This window comes from Branchiostoma floridae, chromosome 5, assembly GCF_000003815.2.
Source record: "Branchiostoma floridae strain S238N-H82 chromosome 5, Bfl_VNyyK, whole genome shotgun sequence".
NCBI lineage: Eukaryota > Metazoa > Chordata > Leptocardii > Amphioxiformes > Branchiostomatidae > Branchiostoma > Branchiostoma floridae.
This window is the reverse complement of record NC_049983.1, coordinates 20,151,291-20,166,008: the sequence shown is the minus strand read 5'-3', so window position 1 is coordinate 20,166,008 and position 14,718 is coordinate 20,151,291. Positions and strand designations below refer to the sequence as shown.

Below are 14,718 nucleotides of genomic sequence, written 5' to 3'. Positions count from 1 at the left end.
GAATGGAATGATGGAATGGATTGGATGGATGGATGGATGGATGGATGGATGGATGGATGGATGGATGGATGGATGGATGGATGGATGGATGGATGGATGGATGGATGGATGGACGGACGGATGGATGGACGGACGGATGGATGGACGGATGGATGGATGGACGGATGGATGGATGAAATGACGGATGGATGGATGGATGGATGGATGGATGGATGGATGGATGGATGGATGGATGGATGGATGAAAGGACAGATGGATGCATGGATGGATAGATGGATGGATGGATGGATGGATGGATGGATGGATGGATGGATGGATGGATGGATGGATGGATGAAAGAACGGACGGACGGATGGATGCATGGATGAATAAATGGATAGATGGATGGATGGATGGATGGATGGATGGATAAATCAATGGTTGGACAGGTTGAGTACTATTTGAATGATCTATTAATCATGAAATCTCTTCAATCTTGTAAAATACATTACATTTTTAGTCATTAGTGATGAATACTTCAAATGCTGACATTGCCAGTATTTCCTTTTAGGCCATCCGAGCTAATGAGGAAAAGGAAGGGTTTTGTGGCCTGCTGGACAAGAAAAGTGTCTTAAGGTAAATTTTGGTTTAAAGATGTTCCTGCCATGAGTTGTTAACTGTCATTTCTCACAAAGACATACACGTGTTGAAACATGAATATGTGGCTATTTTCAGGAAAGTTTTAAGAATGTTGTTAAGTATACACACCTTACACAGTGAGATTAAGTGCCTGATAACAAGGCTGTCATATCTTTCTTTCTGCAGACTTCTTCAAGACATGATCACCCAGGGACAAGTAAAGGTTATCAAGACGATTATTGTCCAGGATGGCATTGAAAAACCGGTATGTATAGCTGCAAGCTAATTTTCTCAAAATATTTTGGACATACGTTTTTGTACAGTGGATCAGTGAAAAAACAAAACAGATACATGAAGTATAAATAAAATTTATGTACATGCATCGGATCATTGGGCCTCGTTGTATATTGTACGTGTAGAGGTTTTGAGAAACCAGGAGAGAAAATGACAATGTACAGTTAAATTGAACATTGCAGTACTTGTTTCCTTGGCTAGGTGGTGTTCTATGTGGAACCCAACATTTCCCCTACTGATGGGATGGTTAAGAGTGCCATTGAGCAGATCAAGTTCAAGATGGTCAAATCAAAGGAACCCGAGAAAAAGGTCAGTAAGATTCATGTTTACATTTTCATGTTGTCAGTATCAACTAGCAACCTATTGTAACATCGGTACAATGTTCGCAATGTTAAGTAGATTGGACTCATTCAAAAGTGAGAATGAGTCCAATCTACTTTTAGTACAACATTTGCTTCCCTTTGCTATACCTGTAACAGTCCTTGATATTGCAAGTTTGAAACATACACACTGAGCTAGATAAGAGCCAACATCATCATCGGACATATTAGATGTCATGTGGAAGTATGGCCTTTTTCAGTAAGGACATTGATTGACATGTTTTCTGTTGAAACAGGAGAAGGAGAACGAGCCAAAGCACACCATAAATCTCGAGGCAGACCTGCAGAAGAGTGAAGAAAATATATCATATAAACCCATCAGAGTAAGAGATTTCTTGTTCTTACATGTTGTCGATATATTCGCATGATGAGATTCCTTAAAAGTAGACATTAAGAAAACTACCTTAAAGAAAACAAAAAATTCAATATGTTTCACAGATTAACATATTAAGTTGTCCAAACTCCTTGGCCTTGCAGAATATGAACAAAGACATGTGTTTGCCACAAGATCCTGCCAGGAAGCAAATACTACAGCAGACCTCAAAATAGCACTCTTACTGCTTCATTTTCAACAATCATTGTCATCTGAAATGCAATCTAACCAAACTGTTTAAGGGTTATAGTTTTGTTGAATTTTGTTAGAAAGCAGAATGGAAGATTACCGCAGAGCAGATCTATATTTTGGAATGAACTGCACTGATACCATCACAACTCAAAACAAATGTATGATAGACAGTGCTTTAAAATTCAAAATTTGGAGAGTAAAAATCATCATTTCAAAATTTGGAGAGTTCAAATCCTACATTTCCTGGCATATTTTGTTCCTGTATTACGTATACATTGTATCTCTATACGAATATCTGACAGTGTGTACATCGATTTTGTATTTGTGTCTCTCCTACAGAAAGTTGTTGGTGTCTACAACTTCCAGCCCAAATTTGCTCGCCTAAAGTTGGCTCACCAGTTCCTGTGGTACTTAGTGTATGTGCACAGGAGTCCCCTTCCATCAGATTCTAGTGCTGCAGTTACACAGTCCCAGGATAAAACAACAACAACAACATTTGAACAGGCTCACAACCCTGTAACTGGAGAGGTAGTTAGTAAGGAGGCAGATGTAATGAGAGTGTCACGAGAAGACTCGACTGATGACCAAGAAAATGTGGCACCAAAAGAATCAAGTAAAGATCATTCAAAAGATGGTAATCCAACCAGTCAATCAGGTATGCCATATGATGTCCATATGCTAATTAGCAATTTTGACATTTTTACTATTATATAATAATGGTATATAGACTTAATCAGCTTATTACAATGTACAGTCACATATCACAAAATTTTCTGTACATACACAGCATCTTTCACATTGTTATCAAACCTTTTCTGTACTGTATTGGATAATCTCTGAATTTGAAAATCACTAAGAGAATTGAGCGGACTTTTTACCTGAAAATCAAATTAGAGTTGGCTCGGAGACCTGCCTACATTGGCTTATCTGTAAAAAATGTGCAATGATTGAGAGAGCTGTATGTCTGCCCTTTTGCATAATACACCAGCTGAAGATAAAGTATATGTGATTGTTATTCTGCCTTGTTGTCTTTTTAAAAAAAAAATGCTGCCTAACTCTTGATTCAACATTAGACATACAATGTACAATGTAGATGCAAAGTAGTCAAGGGCATAACACTGAAGTTCCTTCATCTAGGTCTCATTGCTTTTTCTTTCTCCACAGATCTCACAGCTAGCATGAACTCAGTACAAAACCAAGTGTACATAGATGAGTTGTCGTGGAGGAGGTTCATCCCTCCCATCCCTGTACATGGGAACTATGGCCCTGGCTGGTTCCTGGTCAGTGATGTCCTGTGTGCCATCCCACTCAACCTGTTCTGTCAGATTATCAAGGTCATCTGTGAGGTAAGGAAAACATGAGTTTGTCTGGGAATCTTGGTACTGCCTTTAGCTCATTTTACATTATTTCTCATTGACATTAAAATCCTGTCTAAAGTGGCCACCGTTCTAGTTCTACTGTGACCATTTGGTGTAAGAGTACTGAGAAATCAGTTTTGCTGTTACAGTATCTAAAAGTAGAACTCATAGTTACGATCGGAAGTACATTTTACTAAGGGCTCACTAGATGGCTTTTATCAATACAGTTACTGTAGAAGCTGGACATGCAAAGGTTGGGTTCAATAGGTCATTCAGTGTAATGGTAATTTTCAGCCACTACTCAGTGCCTGCAAAACTGAATGTGACATGTGGTATGTTTTCTAAGGTGGATTCTATAGGGGACTACTTGAATGACCCAGAGAAGCAGCACACACTTGTAAGACACCTTCCAAATAGGATGAGGCACCAGCTACTATACAAGAGGTAGGCACTTTGCATTGCCTTGTAGATATAAAACAGGACATTATTGTATTGCCAAAATTCTACCAATGACAGTACTACTTACAAGGGCCGTATCCTTAATTTCTGACACCCCTATGTTTCAACACCTTTAGATCTGTTGGGCTAGGTTGGGGATAGGGATAAGGTTAGGGTTAGGGTTAGGGGGTGTTGGGGTATAGGGGTGTCGGAACATATAGGCATACAAGTACTGTACTATTTTTTTAGAGTAGTTAAGTTTGAAAGTTGTGTTTAGTACTAGAAGTTACCGTATGTTGTTTCTTAATACAATTGTTGAGCAAAATGGATCATTATTGGGGGAGGGGTCCAAGGATCTAGCACATGACATTAAAGTGATTATTTGATGCATGTATGAGTAATCACATCGTTTTCCCACCAGGAAATACCTGTACTCATTCCATGAGCTAGTGGAGCGACTTTCTGCTATGGGCCTGGCGAAGATTGGACCTCGTGGACACAAAGAAAAGGATCAGGTAAGAACAATGATGAAACACACTGAGCCTAAAGTTACACCTCACTTCTCTGATAAGTTGTTTGAACTAGTGTTGGGGGACTCTGACTATACTGTCAGTCATATTTTTCCCTCTGACCAATGAGGTTCTTTTCAAGAAGACGGAGCACAGGATTAACAGCCAGCTATGCCCTTTTGTTTCAATCTGCACGATCTCACTGTGATCCACTGTTTACAAGCCTTTACTCAGTACTTTGCAGGGTTTTCCTCAAGCCCTGGCTGACCATAAAGAGGCCATAACTAAGCTGACCCAGACTGATGTGTTTCAGCTTTCCAGAGATTCTCATATTTGCAGCAGGGTTGCACATACATCATCTTTACCTAATCATGTATTTGCTAATATTTGTCTCCTGTAGATATTCATATATCTGAACAAGAATGCCAGTATAGTAGACACCACCACCTCCAGCCCTGGCTACTTCATTGTAAAGAGTGACACAGACTTTGTAACCAGGAGATTCAAGTTTGAGTCAGAGAGGGATGTGGAGTCCTACTGGTGTGCCCTGGAGTATATCTGCCTCAACACACCATTGGGTAAGACTTCTAAACTGTCAAGGGAAAAAGAAGTAGCTCATTTTGCAACAGGACATTTTGGAATGATTAATGATGTAAAAAAAAAGGTAGCTCGTTTGGCAAGATGACATTCTGTGACATTGTAAACTAAACAAAAGTTTATTTGTCAGCTGGGCATTGTGTGACAGAGTTGTAAAAAAAAATAAGCTTATCATTTTTTATCAGTACATTCTTCAGCATCAAAGTGTTTTCATTTTGTTTGATTTTTTGGTAGCTTTCCATAGAATAGTCAGTTTTGTGGGACTTCCAGGATACACATTGCTATCAGATAGATCATACAGTCAGATTCTATTGTAACAAATTTTTGGTGAAAGAGACCTTTAACGTAAAGAGTCCAAAATCAGATCTAATATGAATATACTCCATGATGTCTACTTTTCTTTTTGCCAGGTTCCAATAGGCTGAAAGAACCGTCTGCTCCGCGGGGGCATTCGGGGTTAGAGACGATGAAGTCCCGTGCCAAACTCCTGCAGTTTGCAAACCCAGAAGAAGAAATCGTTGATAACGGTTCGATCCCCGGTGATGGGATGGGTGCAGGGGGGTTGGACTCAGTGTTCTTCAGGTCAGCAACAAATCCAATGTGGTTATAGGAGTTTTCTTTCACCCAACCAGTTAATTGCACCTTAGCTGACATTTTGATGCCTGTCAGACATCTTCTTCAGAGCTTTTAAATGTAGTTCTGCTTCTTACCGCTATATGCAGCCGATGTAAGTGGCGTTTTTGGGGCGAGAACACAATCCCAAACGTGGCTGCAATTGTTCATTGCATACTTGTACCAATTTTACTTTTGTTTGCTCTTATAGTTAGCGAGGCAATATAAGTGAGTTAAAGACATTGAATGTACATTTCGTAATTTACACTGTGTTTTTAAGTTTTTTCATCAATCACTCACAACAAACTGGTTTCAGTATGTAACCACAAACTAAATATGCGACGAATTCTTTATTTTCACTGTGCCAAAAAATGCAGTACATTTGCTTTTTCCTCTAAGACTTGTAGTTGTATACTGTCAGATGCTGTCTATAAAGTTTTAACCATGGTAATTCTTGTCTCTAGTCACTTAAAGAGAAACTGGAAGCTGCCTCCCCTGAGCCAAGGCCCTGAGTACCCAGGCCAGTACGGCAACCCGTCGGCATTCACATCGTCTGCAGGGTACGGCAGTCCCAGAAAACCCAGGAGACTTCCCAAGCAGGTCTACTTCATCAAGATGCCGTTCAAGAGTCCCGAGAGAAGTAAGGATGACACTCATGGAGACACTAAGGCGTGATAGGGGGTTTAAAGATTCACTCTTGACAAGTTTTTTTAGTGATATAATAATTGTTCATTGCAAATAGAGACTTTTTTGTCATGGCACTCCAGAAAGTTTGTAAGGGATGGATAACTTTTTAGACATAAAATTTTAATACAAGTAATGTTGAAATTACGTTGAAAGATGAGAAATTAACATGATTTTTTCATGCTTCTCTTTCTTGTATCAGAGGCCCAGTCATCCAGTGCAGATGCGCATTCACCTAGAAAAGGCAAACAGCAGCTGGTTAAGGTTTGAGTCCTGACCTTCTTTTTTTTACTTATGGTCACCACGTAACACTCAAGGTTATGGGTTACATTGTAACTGTAGCTTTTATACCTTAAAAGTCAAAGTTTCAGAGAAACATTATTATATGTTTTACATTCATTCCAAGATGTTATTAAGTAATTCTCAATATCCTGCAACTATAAATGAGCTGTGTTGTGAAAAATTCAATTTGATGTACACTTTTGATGGTGAATAAGAGCCATTTTGACAATAGTGCAGTGTAACTGTTACAGTAACTGTTATGCTATGACTGTGGTGCTGAATGTTACAGTTAAGGCCTCTCTTTTCTGTTACATTTTAGGTGACAAAAGTCCAAGATTTCACCAAGGACAGAAACAAGAAGGTCAAGGGAGGCAAAGGGCTGAAAAGGAAGAGGGAGAAGAAACCAGAAGGTAATTTTGATCATGATGGTCTTAGAATTGTCTTTAAAAAGATGCCCCATAGTAAATTTGTGTCAAATGCTATTGTTCCAGTGACTAAACTTCTGAATATATAATTTGCCTCTCAGCACCCAAGCCAACTAAAGCTAGGAAGAGAAAAGCTTCTATGTCAGATGGACCACCAAGGAAGAAAGGTGAGAGGATGGAGAAATATACTCCATCAAGTGTTCTGCAGAATATAATTGATTAATTTTGTACAATTAAGGAATATATTTGGAACTATACACACTTTGCAAGTATATATTTGCTTGTATTGTTTTATTCTCCAAGCAAAGGTTAAGCTCTTACTTGCAATTGTATCAGATCAATGTTTTAGGCAGTTTTGTTGGCCTTCCTATTTGTGAGCTTTTCTTTGTGTATAAACTGGCCTATACAAATAAAAAATCGAGAAAAGTTGACAGACAAAATGGAATGGCTTACAAAAATGCCTAAAAAGACGTCTTAAAATTCAAACAAGTCAGGGCCTATTCTCTGTTTGGAGAGTAATATTGTCAGGCTACTGTACTCTTCAATGTAGTACTAGTATTAAACATGAAAGTTGTACAGCTCATTGGTGCTTTGTGACATCAAAATACACATAAGTTCTTGTGACACATTGACCTTCTCCTTGCTACCTAACTAGTGACTAACAAAGAAGGCTACCACTGCAGGGGGAAGGTTAATAAATGTCCTCTTCTCAGGTACATACCAGAGGATCCATGACACCAGAGACAAGGCTGCCCTGAGCAGGATGAAGAAACAGAGAGTGTCCTGGACATCACAGGAGGATACCTTGGTGTGTACAGCCATACAGCCACTTGCATTTATAAAATTTTGGGGAAAATTTGAAATTAAATCCTCACCAAGAAGATTTTTTGGTTGTTAGGTTAACTTTTTTTTATTGTGTGTGGATAATTTGAGAAGTTGTAGATGAATCTTGATAATATTGGCATTGCAAAATAAAAGATATTTGATAATGGGTCCCTTACAGATTTCTATGGTTCTGCATCAAAACTTCCAGTTTTTGTGTTTCATGCCCTGGACGTCGATGTCTCCTATGATTATTTCGGGTGCCAGATTTACATATAATGTGTTTAGTTTGTGACATCTAGAGCTGTTCACATGCAGGCTGCTTAAATGTAGGATATCCTTTATTTCCATGACAGATCCTCCGATGCAGAGTGGCCTCAGCACTGCTGAACAAGAAGGTCCAACAGTCGTTTGTTCCATGGGTGGTGGTGAGAGACCTTCTCCATGAATCCTTCCAGGTAACTCATCTAGCATTAAGCATAGAGGAGTGTTGGAGAAGTGCTGTAGACTTTAAAAAGGCTGTCCACAATAGGCTGTCTCAACAACAAATAAAAGATTGAGAATTCCCTTACGCATTACATAATTTATGAAATAAAGCTAAGGAATAGACTATGGATAGTATTATACATGTACATAATTTCTGTACCCACTATATGTAGAAATTACCATTATGAATGATAGAATTTGAATAGTACCTAGTACATAGTGTACCATTTTGCTAAATCATTTTATGTGTCGGTAAAATGTTTATACAATGTGTTGATGACTTCACCTGTGAATTATCTCACAAATGCATGACTGTACTACAGGCCTCTGAAGACAAGACAACTTTGTCTGTTGCCCGTCGGTCAACCTACATCATGAAGAACTCACAGACGGCCTTGAACTTCAAGATCGGTCTGGCAGAGGTGCATCAAGACAAGGTCAGTGTCACCTCATAGTCTCAGGTCTTGGATATTTTGTGAAAGTTGTGAAAATTTTGAAATACTTTACACTTATAAGCAGCATTCTGTGACTGCAAAGTTGATCATGATAAGGTGGTGTCACACACGAGTTCATGTTGTAGATTTAGTATCAGGTTGGTCTCCTACAGAAGTTTGTGTTGTAGATTGAGTCTCAGAGGTTGGTCTCCCACAGGAGTTCATGTCATGGATCAGCTCTATGAAGGGGGACTACACAGACCCAGCAGTGTGTGCAGAAGAGTACAGGACCGTGGTGGAAAAGCTGCAGGACAAGTTCAGGTCAGCACTGGGGTATTATCGTCAAGCTCAACAATTTACCACAGTAGTCATGATGCAGATTAATGATTAATTTTGTCAATGTTGATATACGTTAGGTAAAGAAAATTGAAGCTCAAAGATCTAGTAATCATTGCTAAAACTAGTAATCATTGCTACAACCAAATCTACATGAATGGTAGGATGCTTATAGTTATAGATCTAGAATGCTCACAATCCCGAAGGAGGGATGTACCAAAATTCAGCACCAAGGACATGGCAAACCAAAATTCCAAATGCAAATAAATTTCTTTAAGTTACTGTATTACATGTACATGGGGGCGCAAGAAAAATTAGGAATGTTATTTAGTGTAGTTTGTAATCTTTCTGTCACTTCTGAGTACACTGGACACATTACTTACATGTAGCTTTCATGTGGCGTAACAGATACACACCCCATTCTCCAACCATTCGCCATGGCCAATCCCAAGCCCCATATCTTGCTATATTTGTTGTATGTTAACAGGGCCATGCCTGGAGCCCTGTATGATGAGTTACCAGACACCATGGAGGAGCTGCTGTCCAAGTATCAGATCATGACAGTGGGCCATCCTCACCACCACCCACAGAGAACCATCGCCAGTATAGAAGACATACACCTACAAGTACTCCGCAACTTTATCTGGGTCAGTTTCTATCATTTCTCTTCTATCGTACTGTTAAAGTATTACAAGTTGACATACTAGAATCAAACAAGGTAACCTTACATAGAGGAGGCAGAAAGTATTTTCGTTTATACAAGTTGACAAAAATAAAATCAGCTTTAGCCACTAATGGAATCTCATTTTTGGCACTAAAGAAGTTTCTGTCTTGAGTATGATTGCACATGTATGTCTCAGAAAAGTTTGGTCTTTTACTTAGCTTTCTTTTAAAGCTAAATAATTGATGCATTTTCATCCAAAGATTGTGCCAATCATTACTTCTATTTTTTCTTTCAAAATGTCAAAAGTGAAGGAAAATGTAGCATTGTTATTGTCATCCTTGCAGAACTGCCTGGGTGCATCAGAAAGTGACAAGACCAAGTTTGCTTTCCTGGCCTACAAACTGTTCAACAAGTACCCCAGCATGTTGTTGGAGAGGGCCTTCCTGTCCATGAAGAAACAGGGCCTGGTCAACCAGAGCAAAGGGGTCAGTATAGTTATACCTGTGGGATACTTTCACCACACCTTCCAGTTTTAAAGATTTTGGTAGAAAATTTTTGCTGAGGGTGACTATTCACATTGTGTTTCTTGTCTGCCATGACAGCTGACACCTAAGTCCAAGGTCCGGGCTGTCCCCATGGCTGCGATAGGATACAAGCTGTCAGCAATGTAAGTAAGATACCCATGGTGTCGGTGATATTGACTCGTAATACTTATGATTATGTCGTCAGAATTTACATCAAAGATTACTATATCAGAATTGATATAGTTTAAGGTGAATGACAATAGATACACGTCAAGAATAATAATGTTCTAGCTTAATAACTCTGGCTGTTGTTGCATAACAGATTTTTATATTTTTTGCTGAAAACTTTGGAATAATCAGGTACAAATATGATTATCAGCCCTTAGCACTTAGACCTAGATCTCCAGATAATACGCTGTAATGTGTAATCATATTTCAATTCAAACTAAGGTGAAATACATATGTATTTCTTGTACAGAATTTTATTGACCTGTTGTCAATTGACTTACCTACACATGTATTCCCTCCCGTCAGAGCTGAGCGCCACTTCCAGCCAGGCATGCCCACCAGTGTGTTCCCCCAGGCCCAGGAGTTCCTGACCAGACTGAGGCAGGACAGAGCCCTGGGGGCCGAGGGGCAGGGGGTGGAGTACCCCAGCGAGGGGGCAGGGGGACATACGGCCTGCGTTTTCACACTCATGGCTACAAATCAGGTACAGAAGAAAATCACTCAATATTTTATCTGCTATTTCCGCACATGAAGTAAAGCGCTCAGAAAGAAGCTTTCCATCATTTCTTTGAACCGAGATGCGGGCTGTTACTGACTCCTAGGCACGTATTACCTGTTGCTGATGTCACACTTCCGATTTCAGATTTTCACATGACTTCAGCTTTGGGTTATTCCAACTTGAGAATTAAAAGACTGATCTAAAGCTTGGAAGTATAAGCACTTTACTTTATGGATGAAAATATTGTACAGTGTCTCTATTAGAAACTTCTTTTTCTAAAAATGTTCAAACCTTTTTGTTGAAAACGACCTCCAGTCACAGTTTTTTTCTTGCTTGTAGCTGTCGTACACAGTGGACATCCCAAAGAACATTGTTGTGGTCGACAGCTCAATGGAGACCCCTGTGGAGGCAGCCAAGAAGGCTGGCAGGAAGGAAGGGTCAGATTCAGAGGGAGACACAGAAAACCTAGGCACAGGTGGGGTTTCCTTTTCATATTTCAACTTTGGTCAAATGACTGTTGCTTTAGTGCACAGGCATAATTCAACATAAGTTAACAACCATATATAAGAACTCAAAAGGTAAATATGTCCTCTAGCGCACGGACTAGATATTGGCTTTTCAATTTACTATGGTTTCAGCCCAATATGTGTAGAATTGCAATATGGAGATAAAGCCTCAAAGTAACTTCCAAATGTAAGTCACAATTAACAATCTCATATAGTACATGTACTTGTATTCGCATATCTGATCTTTTGATCTTTTAATCCAATGAACCAATAAGGAATCTCTTTTATACTAGTATGTTATTTTCTACAGGTCCATCCAAGCCACCCACCACTCCAGGTTTCCCACCACCTCCTCAGGTATCACGCACCAAGGTCCTGGCGGCTCGAAGCGGTGGCGCTGCGCCGGGCGTTCTCAGTCTGAGAAACCTGGAACCCACGGACAACATCGTTATCAACTCCTGTATCGTCACCCTGAAGCTGCCACGCAGGCTGTTCGACAGTGAGGAGCAGTCACCAAGCCATGAGGATCAGCTCCAGATCAGCAACCCGCCCAAGTTCCTGCTGACTGAGAGTGGAGAGGACCCTGCCAACATCGCCCTCCCCTGGCCACAGTTTGCCTCCATCTGTAGACAGGAGTTCCAGTACTCAGATCCTGACATACAGAGAGTCAAGGATATATATGACTACATCGAGGTTGGAGAGGGATTGGGGGTCAATCTCAAAGACCTGCAGGTACAGATTTATTATTTCTTTGTTTTGGGTTTTCATTTTGGAACAAGTCATTTTCTTGTCGGCATATGTACATGTAATTGTGTGCATAAGATTATCCATTCTGTAAAAAGGTGAAATGGGCTTTTTTTCCCACAATGATCAGTGTGTTAAGAAAATGACATTCTTGAATCATTTCTTTGTCCAGTGTTAAAATAATTACATGATCTGGACAATGGTTGATGTCTTTTTCTTCCTCTACAGTCCATGTTTCAGAATGCCGTAGAAAAAGGGTCCAAGGTTCAGTACTGATGACCATATCCATATGCTGCTCAGATTTGGAATGGTAAGACGACAGAAGGAAATTTTCTATACATAATTTTTTTGCATTATTGGGAGGGAGCATTGTCCACCTATGTAAATTTTAGATTGAGTTTGAATCAAAACTTTCTACATGGTAGTCAGTGCAAGAGAATACTAATAGCCTTAACACGGAGACTATTCCAGACTCGATGAAGGCTTTCAACAATTTTATGGGTCTTCAGACCTTTTACTGACTATCCAGAAACAATTTTCAAAGAAAACACAATGCTTGAGTACTGCAATAATCCTTAATCCATTTTCTAGTGCCTAGAAGTTGGCATCCATGAGCCACGACTTGTCACAGCAGAGCATTGTGGGCCGTGGTACATGCACTCCTCGAGGTTGGTGTCCATGGCAACCAGCGCACAGACGGATGCCACGATGTCACGGCCGGGAACATCAACGGACGTTTCAGAAACAGTTCCACAGTCAGCTACAGTTACATCGGATACTGAGGAACCGTCTCAAGGAATTAGTGGTGAAATGTTGGGGATAGAAGGTGGACAGACAAAACTAGACCAACCACTCCAGGAAGACTCCGACAACAAGGCCCTTCAAGACTCTGAAGAAGCGGAGCAGACCAAGGATGCAGACATCTTACCTTCTGAGACAGATGGCAAAGAAGGAAGTAGAGAGGAAAGAAAATTAAGACCCCGTTTACCAAAGACATCAAGTCCAGGGAGAAGAAAGGACAAACCAGAGACAGCACTACAGGCTCAGATGCAGGCATCCAAATATGGGTAAATCATGCTATTTCAACATGAGTGTATATTCTATTTTTAAGGCTGAGGCTGTCAATAAATATCTTTTGGGTATGAAATTTAAGGGGAACCTGGTACATTGCTGCTTAGATGTGTCTGCTCTTACTAAGTCTCAATTGAAACTTTTGTAGCTGAACAAAAGTTAAAAGAACAGATTGAAGTGGTAAGATGTGCTAAGTGGTAAAAAAGAATTTGAATACTAAGTGTACGACAAATATACTAGTAGTTCAGAAAACTTTGTAACGGTTGACAATGTTTACATACTTTGGATGGCAAGTTGCTCCATTGTTGCCTACAGAGTGTACGAGCCCGTTGCGTTCCTGAGCCAGCCGTGGCGTGCAGTGGACGGGTCTGTGAACATGCGGGTGCTGGAGACCATGCTGCAGGGACTGCTGCTGCGGATACTGCAGAAACCTGGCATCTCACAGACAGCCGTGCTGCAGCATGTCCAAACTGTGCTGCCTGCGATGGCAGCATTACAGCTACTACAGGTGAGGAAATAGTCTGGTAAACACACTCCTACAGCAGTGCTGTAGCATGTCCACACTGTCCTGCCTGCGATGGCAGCTTTACAGTTACTACAGGTGAGAAAGTAGTCTGGTAAACAGGCTCCGACAGCCATGCTGTCCTACCTGCGATGGCAGCATTACAGCTACTACAGGAGAGGAAATAGTCTGGTTAACAGGGTTCTTCATCATGCATGCAGCATGTCCAAACTGTCCTGCCTGCAATAGCATCATACAAGCTTTAAGTAGCCTGGTATTCAGGTTCCTGCAGTCTGGAGAAGCTGTTTCCAGGCTAGTGTCTAACATTTTGTCACTGACTAATGAACCAGTTGTAGGCATAAGTGGAAAGAATTTTCTCAGCAACAAATAATGGCATGAATGGTTGGCATAAGATGTGAGATGATGAGAATCTTGTTTTCTAGATGCTGCAGGCCATGGGCTGTATCACTGTCAGACATGTCAGAAGGGCACCCAAAGCCAGGCTCTTCTCTGCACCAGTCTCACTGGTAGAAGGTGAGTAAACCCACTCAGTTCACTACAGCTTGCATTGTACACAGATATGTCTGGGTAGACTGCTGTCTGTCATATACTGGTGGAGGTTGCTATTGGAATCTCTGTGTTGGGTTTGCTTTCAGGATGCTGAGTGTGATAGGATGGTCTTAAATTTATAAATTTGAAGTTTAAAGTCAACTCATTGATTTTAAGTGACAGGAAAGTTGAAAGGGTCTTTTAAAAGTTTTATGCAAATATCCATGTATACACAGTAAGATTTACCAACTCTCATCTGTCTCTCTCTAATTTTGAATATTTTTACGTCATCTGCAGGAAAAGGAGACGAGGACGAAGTGTACTACGAGCCAACAGCAGACGCCATCCTCAAGCTGGCTGAGATTTCTCTTCAAAACTAAACCGGACGTTCACACACTGGGCATCTCAGATTCCACTTGTATTTAACTTTGCGATAATAAAAAAGGAAGACTACTGTACATCGTCTCATATAGTGGCCATTCTGGATTTTTTTTGTAGGAAAAATGTACAGGAACATGCTTTTTCCATCTTTTAAGTGTCCTGGCCGCCTGAACCATTTCAGTTGGACCTCTCTTTTTACAAATAGTAATA

The 14,718-nt window shown here is 40.3% G+C and overlaps 2 protein-coding genes across 2 annotated transcripts in view; both read left to right on the top strand.

Annotated features, from left to right (window-relative positions):
* Window positions 1–12,769, top strand: part of LOC118415749 (general transcription factor 3C polypeptide 1-like) — a gene marked incomplete at its 5' end in the record, with an annotated part of 20,059 nt that extends 7,290 nt beyond the window's left edge. The window contains 26 exon segments of the mRNA XM_035820540.1: window positions 551–615; window positions 805–883; window positions 1,114–1,221; window positions 1,529–1,615; window positions 2,197–2,512; window positions 3,022–3,203; window positions 3,562–3,659; window positions 4,075–4,168; window positions 4,563–4,740; window positions 5,170–5,341; window positions 5,836–6,011; window positions 6,258–6,319; window positions 6,657–6,747; window positions 6,864–6,929; window positions 7,476–7,570; window positions 7,941–8,042; window positions 8,394–8,507; window positions 8,722–8,825; window positions 9,328–9,487; window positions 9,849–9,989; window positions 10,107–10,171; window positions 10,563–10,740; window positions 11,095–11,230; window positions 11,572–11,993; window positions 12,234–12,315; window positions 12,597–12,769. Of these exon segments, the coding sequence (XP_035676433.1) occupies window positions 551–615; window positions 805–883; window positions 1,114–1,221; window positions 1,529–1,615; window positions 2,197–2,512; window positions 3,022–3,203; window positions 3,562–3,659; window positions 4,075–4,168; window positions 4,563–4,740; window positions 5,170–5,341; window positions 5,836–6,011; window positions 6,258–6,319; window positions 6,657–6,747; window positions 6,864–6,929; window positions 7,476–7,570; window positions 7,941–8,042; window positions 8,394–8,507; window positions 8,722–8,825; window positions 9,328–9,487; window positions 9,849–9,989; window positions 10,107–10,171; window positions 10,563–10,740; window positions 11,095–11,230; window positions 11,572–11,993; window positions 12,234–12,281 (3,339 nt within the window).
* Window positions 12,714–14,507, top strand: LOC118416251 (general transcription factor 3C polypeptide 1-like). Its single transcript, XM_035821337.1, has 4 exons — window positions 12,714–13,072; window positions 13,392–13,584; window positions 14,022–14,112; window positions 14,425–14,507. The coding sequence occupies exons 1-4, from the start codon at window positions 12,714–12,716 to the stop codon at window positions 14,505–14,507; spliced, it is 726 nt and encodes a 241-aa protein (XP_035677230.1).
* The last annotated feature ends 211 nt before the right edge of the window (window positions 14,508–14,718 follow it).